This window comes from Anticarsia gemmatalis, chromosome 2 (assembly GCF_050436995.1).
Source record: "Anticarsia gemmatalis isolate Benzon Research Colony breed Stoneville strain chromosome 2, ilAntGemm2 primary, whole genome shotgun sequence".
NCBI classification, from domain to species: domain Eukaryota; kingdom Metazoa; phylum Arthropoda; class Insecta; order Lepidoptera; family Erebidae; genus Anticarsia; species Anticarsia gemmatalis.
The window spans coordinates 350610-363773 of record NC_134746.1 but is presented as its reverse complement, the minus strand read 5'-3'; the positions used below and the strand labels follow the sequence as shown (position 1 = coordinate 363773).

Sequence of the window (13164 nt, the reverse complement as noted above, 5' to 3'; positions counted from 1 at the left end):
AAATTATTTGCACATTTCTAACATCTGAACACATTCTACGAACAAAATGTGCAAGCTTGTAACAATGTTTCGATAGATGGAGTTTTGTTACTCAATCGAGCAATATCGAGTGAATTACTTAAGAGAAAATTGATAAACACGTAGACTGTATCCTGAGATAGATCTTATGATATTTTAACTGAGGAATAACATATGCATGTTATATTTTACCCTCATACATACTTTTAACGTGCATGCATTGTGACGAAACCTTGCATGTATGAGAGTACTTTAAAGCAGTTCTTGAAGGAATGCTAAGGCCTCAACTTTTACTTATAGCCCGCGTAGTGGACTTAGGACCCAGCTCCTCTCTAAATCCGTGAGTAAACTCGTGCCCAGTACTGGGACAGCAACATGTTAAGTTCATTATATTAATACATGAGAAATACATACAAAATATAAATCTTTTATGAAATCAAGAACTTCAGAATATTAGGGGCCAGCTTCACAAGTTATACTCGTAAATAAATGACAGATAACCTATCCGATAGATAAAGTATGAAACAGCTGTCAAAATTCCTCGTAATAAATTAACCGACACCTCTATGTATTTCTTCCCTACAAATACTGCTACGAAACTAATATCCAAGTTATATGACGCATACATTTTTATGCTCAAAGCAATTAACGAGCCGAGCCGTGTCGTTTTGTAGGTTAAAGTCATTGATAAGATAACACGAATGAACATAAATAAACATTCCGATTGAGCAGTTGGAGTTGAATTATAAGTTAAGATTAAGTAACTTGTAATTTAATTATAAAACTCAAATATAAAATCAATAAGTTAACTAAAGCTACTTCATTCTGTAAAAAAGAGTACCAAAATTGAGTAACAATACAATGATGAGAACTCAAAAACAGGATTTTGAAAAACAACAAAATCTTTATTAAGTTCTAGGAACTAACTTTAATTCAGCAATATTTTTGACAGATTTCTACCCATTCATTACTATAAAAAATATTTCTAATAGGAGTAAACACATTGGAGTGACCAACAATCACCACATATGTGTATTGTGTATTATTGAAATATTAAAGCCGTCTAACCCCCGGTTACTGAGGTACATTTAGCGGTAGTTTATCTATTCAATAGCGTTTTTTTTATATGAGTTTAAATCTCAATAGCTAAACTACCGCTAAATGTACCTCAGAAACTGGGGTTAAGAGATCTCCATGTGGTGCCTTCTCGCCTTCCAAATGTCCGGGACTCTGTAGTCCCAAGATACAACGTACTACAACAAATACTACAAATTAAAACGTACTAAATAAATAATAATATATTATATCAACCTAGGATATCTAATTGCGCGAAATTGTGAGTACAAAGCTCATAATAAAATGATATTTTAACTAATCACAGTGGAAACACAATAGTCAGTAATTTACGGACGCTTGTTTTTGCATCTCTACCAGCAAATAACGACCTTGACTAACATTGAACAAGTTCAACGCTTTCAAAGTATAATAATAATATGTGACGTATTGTAAACAAACATTATTCCTACTAATATAAAATGTTTGTTTGTATGTTTCGGTTTTTACGACGAAATGACGGAAATGATTTCGGTAAAAAATTAGCATAGTGATAGAGTATATTCTAAGGAACAACATAAGCTATTTTTAACAAAAGAACGCGACTTATGTGGCTTCAGTTAAAAGCTCTTCGCACTTAGAGGGAATCTTTTTGCATGCTTGCAAACATACAATAGTACATGATATATAATTACCAGACTGCGACTTGTAGATTACGTAAATATTTTATTCTATGAAGGAATCGAATCTTAGACCTCTCGTGCTGTAGTTTCTGGGTTTTCTCTTCCATACACACTATACCACAAACAAATGGAAAGAAGCAGTAAGGTACCCGGTTCGAGTCCAGGACACACACTTTAACCTTTCAAAGTTATCAAAATAATCGTCACTTAGTATGGCAGTGAAGGAAAATATCGTGAAAAGACCTGCACATATGAGTGTTCCTCAAACAATTCTCAAAGGAAAACTTGCACTTAAACAATGTTATGAAATGTGGTGTAAGTATAAAGAAAATCTTAGCAATAAAATAGTAATGAGTCAATTATGATACCATTATTGCTGTATGGAATGGTTTCGAACTAAAGAAAAAAACATAATTAGAAGTAGTAGCAATATTTTTTTTCCAACTGATTTTGTAATTACGTAAAATAAAAAAATATATAATTGACATTAATATTGTAAAAATATAAATGATTGAGCCGACTCCTCAGGAATAATATAATTGGATTATAGTAAAATAATTTTCCAATTGGAACCGGTAATTTCCAAATACAACGCGACTTAACACATTAATATAATAGATATAGATCTAATAATAATTAGATCATAAATTGCAATATTAGTATTTTATTACTCTAAACTAAACTTCGATACACCTTCTAGAAATGCCTATTCTACTTCATTTCCTACTAAAAGCCCTTTCCCACTTGCATAGTAATATAGCGTTGTTGCTACAACCAATGACCGCCAAGACCTGTTCAAACACAGTAATTGGTGAAAGGAGCAAGGCTTTCGACCATTTCCATCAACACTTATAACCTATTGAATTAGAAAACTTGAAATTATGTCCAATACATTCTGTAATGCCTTCCATTATGCCGAATTACTTTGAAAGTAGATTGTTTTGTTACACAATCAGTTTTGCGGCGTAGTAAATATTTTGATTCATAGAAAAGTTTCAAATGTGAATCGTGTTTGTCTGAACGTAGAAGTGTCATACAAACTCTCATTTCATACTATTTTGGAGTGCTTTATAAAAAGTGTAAAATATATATTTCAATATGTAAGTTCGAAACACATGTATGGCGTACTGTGAGTTGTGACCTTTTGGAAATAATAAATCAATATTCAGCAAGGAATATCTATCGCGTAAAGTAATTGTATTATTATAGAAAAATCCATACTTTACTCATTAAGAGACAATCCTCAGTCAGACAGGTTATTGCGAATAACATGGAAAATTCTAGTTAACAAACAAAAAAATATGTTAATATAAAAATTAACAGTTCAATAATTCACGTCAAATCAATAACTTTGTCATGACGTTGATGACAAGTTTATAAAAAAATATGTATAAAATCAAGTTTGTCCAATTAACACATTAAGGATAGGGGTACACTAGAGACAGACATCCCACGACGCCTAAGTCTGAGAACTTAGCAGAGAATCTTGTATGCTGTAAGGAGGCTGGTGCATGTGTACAAAATTTATAATTTCTAGCATCAGAGACCCTGCATTTGATTATGATATAGTTGATACAGGCACTTCATTTTGAAACTTAACAAAATTATTAATTGAATTTTCTCTTCAACTAAGTTTTCGGACAACACGTTGGCGGTACATCCATACATAATGAAACCGTGCAATGTAACTTGATATGGCTTCGTGAATTATGTCCGAATTGACGCTTAAAGTCCGGCAACGTCGCGTCATTTTACCCAACGTGGCAGCCCATACGTGTTGCAGGACATTAAATTGTCCCCTACTCCTCTAGTGTATCTCTAGCCTAAGTCACATGAAACTCGTATAACAACTAACAATATAATTATAAAGCCGTGAACTTAACATTCTACGCAGTTGAGGTAATCTTGAGAAAACGTCACTTTATCGCCGCTAATGTTATTGTGTTTGTTTATTAACGAAGTATCGGTTTCATGGAATTATTTATTGAACTGCGCTGTTGCTCTCTGTATTAGCGACTAGTGAAAATTACTTTTTTTATGTTTCAGTCTTGAAATCACATCTTATTAAATGGTATATGGGACTTTAAGAAAACTAATGAAAATATTACTGGATAATATAGTAGTACAACAATTTGTAATCAATTTATTTAATCCTATGACATTTAAGCACACTAGTTAACAAGTTACATAACGATTTATCAGTAATAGACAAAGATGTTTTTTTTTTCTCCCAAAAAAAAAATATAATAAAAAATTATGACCATATAAAATATATTCTACATAACTAACTAGGTAGAACAAAGTTAAGTTCCTGTACGCAGATGAAGTAAAAGTATCAAGTGAGTACATTAGGATGCGCAGTGCAGATGCTGTGACTTTCACTCGCGGCGGAAGTCCAGCCTGACATCGATTCTGATCACAATCTCGTACGCACACTATGTACCAACACTTCAACTAATTCTACAGCTTTCCTTACTTTCTTTCATTGTATACTAGTTGTACTTGCGTCTTTCTTCACGCGGATGTCAGAAAATAAGCCTATGTTGTATCTTGAGCTATCGCCGTTACAAAATACATCGAAATCGGTTCAAAGCGTAACACACAAACATACTTTCGCATTTATAGTATACATAAGTGTAGATCGTTGCTAATTTCGCTTAACTAGTAACGATCAGTTATGCTGCGGTCATTCTAAAGATGGATGACTCTATAGTATTTATGTTAAACGTTTCGGTCGATTAAAAGTCAATCTTCGTTGTTACCTAGGATTTTAACAAGTCAAAAGAAAAAGGTAACAAGTTAGACCAAACTTTGTCACAAGTAAATAAATTAAAATACTAACTTATATAAATTAAAATACTATCTATACGTGTTCTATCGGCAATGAGTATTGCGTGTAATTATCAAACTAATTAATTGTTCATGTACTTTATTGTTCCTAATGAGCGGTTGGAACAAATATGATTTATGAACTAAAATATTGGAAACTTAATTGAAACCTTGATGGGTAATAAACAATAATCACTGCATTAATTTGATTCAAAATTAATTGTAATTTTACAACCTTTGATAAAAAATCTATACTTTACGGTAGGAATTGAACGTGTAAAACAAGACAAAAGAAACAGCTTGAAAAATATGAGGAAGTATTTGTACAGCACCAGGATAATATAGCCTAACAAAAAGTTCGCATAGAATAAAGCAATGAATGAATATAAAAGTCTAACTTGAATCCAATAAGAAAGACTCCAAAAAGCCGTTGGTATCTCAAAATCTGAAGTAGGTAATGCCAAGCAAAAATGAGCCTAAACAACACAAATGAAAAGTCGTTACGCAAAAAAACAGGATACACGAAACTAGTTGTGTATAGAGGAAATTACGACATCACGGCGAAACACTAATTCGAAGGTCTAACTGATGGTATCATTCGCTGTAAAAAACTATACGAATGTATGCAGAATTTACGTTAATTTGAACAACATTTTGAATACTATACCTAGTTTAGGGAATAACTAATTTTAAACTGGGGATATATTATTGAGATAGTAGAATTTTAATCTAGCACGATTTATTTTGGACGCGTCTTTATATTATTATTATGTTTGTTCGCCATAACGACTGAACCGATTTCGATAAAATTCAACAGAATAATAAATGATACAGCTGATATAAGATGAGAAGATTATATGTACTTTTTCAACAAAAAGCAACCTGGGCCTAATCTATTATAAACAATAAATTATTTAAAAATAATAATCTGAAAGCAGAAATCAAAATAACAAAAAGAAAAATACATAACGCTAATAAGAAATGTAATAGCAACTTTGTAGAACAAAACTGTCGCATAAAAAGCGTAATCAATCACAATTATTTCGTCATAAACTTGGAACTTGGCGCAAAAACATGCGCAAAACATTATAAACTGTCAAACACAAAAAACACTGGCAAATCATTTACATAAGACGTGATCTTCACCCACTTTTTTCAAGAACTTATTATTTTATCAATCATCAAATAAAGTGCGATGTTTCATCAAATTGATAACTAGATGCACTCAACAACATCCAAACAAATATTATAATGCGAGAGTCTACCTGTCTCTTACACTTTTAAAACTAAACCACTGCATATATTTTGATAAAATTGAGCGTGGAAATAAATAAAAGACTAAAGGCTACTTGTTTCTTCAAAATATTTTTTTTATCACTCATATTACATGCGAACTGAGTTAGTACTGTAAAGCAAACTCTGGTAAGCCGAAACTATCTGTAGATAGGCAGATGGATAGATGATTATAAGTATTTGAGTTAAACGTCTCGGTTTTCGGAGAACACATAAAAAGCCGGTCTTCGTTTTTACCAATTAAATCAACAATTCTGTTGCTAGGTCAAGTTAAAGGCCTTCGAGAAGTTTGAACAACTTTGAGATCTATAACTTTAGGAGAGTAAGAAAAAAAATATCTTACGAATATTTTTCGGATATTACAAAACTCTCTTTGGATATAGTTTGTTAATCATTCAAGCAAAAATTACTTACTGAACAGATTTTAATGAAATAAGGCATAAAATTTGCATATTTGGCTTTTTTGCTACTACTTTTTCTCTCTAAAACCTTTCGACGTGTAAAAAGTACCAGGCAATCATAAAATGATAAGAGGTTTCGCTCTATTCGTTTTGAACCTCCAGCGATTACTGAACACACCGGCGCATGACAGATGCATCTTAAACGAAAGTTTCACTATTTACCATCGACATTCCTTTCGCTTTGTCAATGTATTTATTTAAATTGATACATTTACATCTTCTTTAACATTCCTTTCAGTGGCCGCATAATTTTACATTGTTATTCAAACACAAACGTCTACTGTTTCTCAAGCAGTTACTTTGGCGTTGGGTTTACTTGATTTATTTTTGAAAACATCAAATATCGTTATTTTGCCTACTTAGTTACCAATAATAATATCCTTGTTTTTGTTCGACTTACAATTTAATGGGTATGTTTAAAATAATGAATACTAATATATTATAAGCGAATATTGTTATAATGTAAATAAATACAAAAACAACAGGATAATTATATTTAGGATGATTATATTTGGGCCTATTGATAGCTTATGGGCAAATAATATACCTATTATAATTCGTTTTCATACAAACGTTCATACAATCAATAAGTAGCATCAATTGTACAACATCGTGCATGTTATCGATGCTCCGATGTTTTAAATGACTCGAAACTGTGCGTTAATGAATGTTTAATGTTCGTTTTTTGGATATAATCTACTAATTTGGAGATCCGATCGTTTTGCTCGGATGATTTGCCTTGGACCACTTACGCAACAGCGCTTACCGACGATTCTATTGACACACTACAAACATTTTAAACACTACAATCTTCTGATTCTGTAAAAGCAGTCACTCTAAACATCTCTATTGTATTAAAAGTAATAAATCAGTACATAACAGCTAATGATGAATTAATAAATGATTCTGAGATTAAATTGATCGTTAGCTCGATAACTTCCTCCTCGACTAATCTTTTTACAAGGAGCATAATTACGTTGCTAAACACAGGTACGCTATTGTAATTTGTACGTGCACTAGTGTTGAAACAACTCGATACATAATCAATCCGCTTATTGGAATGTAGCAACGGTCCGGTGTTTCGCAGGGACCTGCCGCTTAGGGCCGCTACTTTTTCTACGTTTTACGAAATTTCCTATCGCCGACCTAAATTCTCCCGATAAAATCAATTTGTTGAGCAACAAAAACTACTTTCAGAAGATATCGTAAGTGATAATATTATTTAACAGGGCGTTGTACCGTCTTGCGACAGACAGAGCGTGACGAGATTCGACGGTTGCCCGAACCTAGGGTAACCGTCTCACTTCTCAAATTTATGAGCGGTAACATCAAAATTCACTTTTTATGTAAGTTTCGCAGCTTTCATATTTACATCATCGTTACGTTACGGACAGTTGTAGATCGTGTAATAAAATACATAAAACTTACCTCTAGCCCAGCCGGTGAGTACATTTCCGAGATACGCCACTTTGTACACCGGGTCAGGATCACTGATGCGCACGCTGTTGGTGCGACGTAGCAGTTTCCCTAGACCCCTGGACAGCCGACCAATCGCACGAGCCGTGAAGTCTTTGCCAGATGCACCATCCGCCAGGCACACTTCACCAGGCAGGATCGACTTGGTCTGACCGTTCTCCTGTATCTTGTGTGCGATCAGACGCGGCATCGTGAGCGGCAAAGACTTCTTCTTCTCCGGAGTCAACGTCTTCGCCTGGTTCACACTGTATACGTTACAGTTTTTCTTAAAGCTCTGGCCGTTTACTTCTTTGGTTTGATCTGCGTCATCAGTCTTATCAGATTTGTCGAACTCGCTCGTCTTTATCCAGCCGTTGAGGTTCTCATTCAGGTTGTTGTTGTTGATGAGATGTTCTGAGAGTCCGTCACTGAACCGCTCGGAGCTGCAGCGCCTCTTCATCAGAGAAGGGTTCCTGAGCATTAAGCTGGTCTCGCTCGAGCTTCTGTTCTTAAGAATGTGTATTTTTTTGACCCGCGTGACGGCGCAGTCGACCTCGTCGGCGCTGACCATCCTTTCCGTTTTGCCTTCCTCGTCCAGGAAGCGAACTCTCAGTCCGTTGGATTTACAATCGCTGAGCGTTTTTTCGGACTCTTGGAGACGTTCTGATTGATTTTTTGCGCCCGCCTCTAAGCAATGACGCTCGTTTTCACTCAGCGTTCCGCGAGCCATTTTTCTTTTGAATACGTCTCACTTTTTGTGGGCACTATTACATTATGACTGAAGTTCAACACCAAAGTTGGCCAGTTCCAGTTATCTGAACGTATATCACTGTCTGAACGGGAAAAGCTGCGTACACCGAAACCGAACCAGTCACCTCCCTCGATAACTACTAAAACACACACAGAGTAGTACACACCTCGTCCATTAAAGAACGACACCGGTTTGGAATGTAGCCTTCTCCACTTACTCAATGCACTTGTCCGTTTATAAGAGAAAACGTTACTAAATCGCGTATCAGTTATAGTACGAATGATTTCACTGAATTTAGATAATTTAGTTGTAAGTATACGATGATGTTAGTAACACTGATCAGTCACTAGTGGTATTTATCGAGAGTACGTAACGGCAGCGGGTGTCGCGGCGCGTGCGCGTGCGCTGGCTCGACGCGGTGGAATGGCGGCGCGCGGCGAGCGGGCGCGGCGCGGGCGCAGGCACCGGCCACTCGATCCCAACTTTGATTTTAATGATCCGACTACTTGTTGCGCTAACGCATCGCTGTCCGCACCTCCTGGAACAATATAAATAAGAATATGAGAGGAATTATCGCGTCATCTTACTCTTTGTGAATACAAATAAGTCGTACAAATTATAAAGTCTTTTAAATTAAATTATCACTACATAGTATAAAACAAAGTCGCCCATTTTGTCTGTAGTCCCTTCGTATGCATAAAACTTTAAAACTACGCAACGGATTTTGATGCGGTTTTCACTAATAGAAAGAGTATTTTCTCCGACAGGTTTTTATATATAATTGAAATACATTGAAACTATATTAGCTGAGTTATAGCGATTTATGTCCAAGAAGGCAGAAAAAAAATCTAATTGAAGATTGCATTTGTGCGTGCGCCGCTTATACCGTTGGATACAAGTAAGAACAATGTATAGCAAAAACATTGGTCTTTATTAGTTCTACAAAAAAGTCCGCGATGACATATATCCAGCTTTTTTATTTAAGTCACAAAAACTACTTTTCTGTATTAAAAAAACATTTAATTCGTTGGGTGATGTTTAACTGGTGATATAACCAATAATACATATATCCTTATCAAAATAAGTAAGTTCATCATCACGAGCATTTAATATAGATTATTTTTGCAGTTTACAGTGTGTTATTTAGACATATAGTTTAGGAGATATCACGATATTAGTATTGCGGCACGGTACGGGCAGCGTCCCTATAAATAGCGTATATGTAGTGATTGTGTACAATTCGCTTTTAAAACAGAAATGTACAATTGTAGTGCATTCGGTTTATCACTGTACATTTATCTTTTAAACCCTGAATATGCTGAAAACTGAAATCTATACTATATACTATATACTATTATACTATATATATATATACTATATAATACTATATACTATAATATTATAAAGCTGAAGAGTTTGTTTGTTTGTTTGTTTGTTTGAACGCGCTAATCTCGGGAACTACTGGTCCGATTTGAAAAATTATTTCAGTGTTAGATAGCCCATTTATCGAGGAAGGTTATAGGGTATATATCATCACGCTACGACTAATAGGAGCAGAGTACCAGTGAAAAATGTTACAAAAACGGGGAAAATTATGATTTTCTTATGTGACGCAAGCGAAGTTGCGCGGGTCAGCTAGTAAATTATAAATGTAGAGTCGAAGTTATTGAAGCTACACACAAAACCATTTCTTAAGTAATGTCCTCTTAGCGGTCACCCATCAATAACGATCATCGCTTACTTCACTATCACCTACTTCGAGTAGAAATAAGTTCTTTGCAAGAACAATAGCAGTGACATCACAACAAGCGTTTATTGAAGTCGTGGTATTAATTAGTGAAACAGGTGCGGCGCTGTTGACAATTAATTAAACCATTACGAGGTTCTATTGTTAAGTACTTGCTGATCAAATTTCGCCGTCAGACGGTGCAGTCAATGCACTCTTGTTTACAATGACTCTATTTCAAAACATGTCGTTTGGCAATCGTTGCGCTTTTTTATTTATTTAGCTAAATATAGATGTAAACTTTGTAGACTTTCTTTTAAATAAATTGTGGTTTATTTAATGTTATTTTGTATGTTTATTCTGCCCATGACCGCGACAGGTATCTAATAAGCTGTAAACCCTAACATATCAATCACATATAGGACCCATTCACATTAGAGGTGTTGAGAAATTAACGAATAGTTAAGTCTTGGACATAAAAATATCTGAAACAACTATCAGCGAACCTAGGAGCAGAGTCTTTTTGAGTGGAAATCGAATTCAAAACTCACGAGTAAATTCACGTCAAGCACCATTATTTATTGCACTACATTGTGACAGTTTTAAAAAACTGTTTTTTCTTAAAAAGAATATTGTCTTTATACTTAGGTCTTAACAAAGATAGAGCTATTCTAATCTCTTGAAGTCTTAAACAATGTGGGATGGTATTTATTACACTTTCTTAATTTCCTCAGAACCCAGCTGTGGGATATAAAAACTGAGGATTAATGAGACAATATTACTGCCTCTACCAGCTAATATTATAAGAAAGTCTTGTAGATTATCTTTATAATGGCCCTCCTTTAATATAATTATGATAATTTTTGTCAGTTGTTTTTCCCTAAAAATTTTCGTTATTTTTTGGTAAGAGTCCATAGAGTATTTCTGTTTCCATCATTTTGATGACAACATCACATGTATTACCCGTGGACATTGGTGTGGGTTACACGTTTACATAATTGGTATGATTATTACTATAGTGTTAAGTTTGAACTTGTAACTGTTTTATGTCCCAAATAAATAAATAAATAGAGAATATTACTTATTGTATCCTAAGACTTATTAAGAATTGATGTTTTATGGAACTATGCAGCATAATTCTTATAGAGGTCCCATACTCATTTACTTTTTATTACAACTCTACATACATAATCCAGATTCACTTACAATTTTTATGAAGTTTTTGTCATTATTGGCTTGTACGCATTTATTTCAGACCATTTAAATGCTCTCCTAAACAAATTGCAAACACTCTTTGTAACTAAAAATGAATGGAATATTTACAAAATCATTCACACATACATAAAATCACGCTTTTCTTCTCATAGGGGTAAGCAGAGACACCACTTGTTTGGTACGCACTTGATACGATCTTTACAAACTTCATCTCCTTCTTTGACACCCAGTTACAGACACTTGCTATACGGGACCGTAAAACATTCATCTAGTATCAAAAAAGAATTTCAAAACAGGTCTCAGTAGAACAACAAATGATTATTTTGTGTGACGTCACGTAATTCGTGTTATGTAACATCTGTTTGTTCACGATCAACTGGTTTGCCTTTCTGTGGTACTTTTATTTCTTGTTTATTGTGAGTTGAGTAGACAGTTTTGATCAAGGCTTCACCCTGTTGTTAACTGATTTAAATTTATTTAACGAAATATTTGGAGCCTAGGAAACTTATTCAGTTTTTTCGTTTAATTCTTAATTACATAATTTCATACATTTCTATTAAATGAATTGTACACTAGCTTTATCCCTAAACAATTTCACTTTGCCTTCTATGCAGTCTCAGAGCAAATATCATCTTTAACCGTTAACACCCCTACAAGATGAACGGTATATTTTATATTTATTGATCGAACCATCGAAAAACTAACGATTTTATTGTTTTTAGTAGAGGTAGAATCCAAATGCCTCACAACAATACTTCTACAGACTGCTGAACTCATTTTTTTTATTCAATTAAATTGAGAAGCTTGCGAGTGACACTGTGAAGGGGTTTACGACCCGCAATAGATTGATAAAAGCTAAAATAAAAAATCCTAAAATACAGTTTTACCTTCAACATCGGCAACGTGACACTGTCATCCCAAAACACGTCTCCGGTGAAGGAAACACGGCAAACACATCAACATATTATCGGATCATCTATTTGCAACATCTCCAACATTCACACACTCGACAACAAAAAATACACAAAAAAATATCATCCAGTAGAAAAATGGCGACTTTTTGTCAATAATGACATACACGATGTACATTTTTTATAGACTGCCAGTGTACTAAGTATTCACTAAAGAGTATGTGTGGAGTCATTTTAAAGTAATTTTGTTTAAGGCTGAGTGCAGCTTCTCTTGTCTCACATAGTAAATCTGTCTGTTCTTGTATCAAACAGTATTTCTATTTCAGACATTTTGTTTGAAATATATACACGTTTAAAAATGTGTGTCTGAACAATTCAGGGCTTACCTTTGTTGGATGAGACTAGAATGTGATTCTGTCTATCCTCTTTTTAAAGTTGAAGTTGAAGTTATTAAGACTTTAAGTTAAGTTGTTATTATTAATTATGTTTATATTGTGTACGTCATAACAAAACATATGGCTGTGAATGAAGCAAAGGAAGTTTATAAAGATAGTACCAAGTGGCGTTCTTTGGTCTCTACTCTTGTAGGAAAAAGGATATTTTTTTTTATATATGTGTGTCAATCAGAAAGTGGCTATAGTTTTATCAGCACTAATAAACCCTTACTTCAATAAATGATAAAAGTCTAACGTAAGCCCTAACTAAGGTCTACTCTCTGCCTAAGTTCTCCCGTTTGAAGATGTGCTAGGCCTCTGAGATGCTTTTAAGT

General features: G+C 34.2%; 1 protein-coding gene across 1 annotated transcript in view; it reads right to left on the bottom strand.

Moving 5' to 3' along the window:
* The window catches only part of LOC142978949 (uncharacterized), a 118002-nt gene extending 105509 nt beyond the window's left edge, over window positions 1–12493 (bottom strand). The window contains exons 1-2 of the mRNA XM_076123609.1: window positions 12372–12493; window positions 7766–9081 (exon numbers count right to left, since the gene is read on the bottom strand). Of these exons, the coding sequence (XP_075979724.1) occupies window positions 7766–8522 (757 nt within the window). The 5' untranslated portion in view covers window positions 8523–9081; window positions 12372–12493. The remainder of the gene's footprint in view (window positions 1–7765; window positions 9082–12371) is intronic.
* Window positions 12494–13164: the final 671 nt, after the last annotated feature.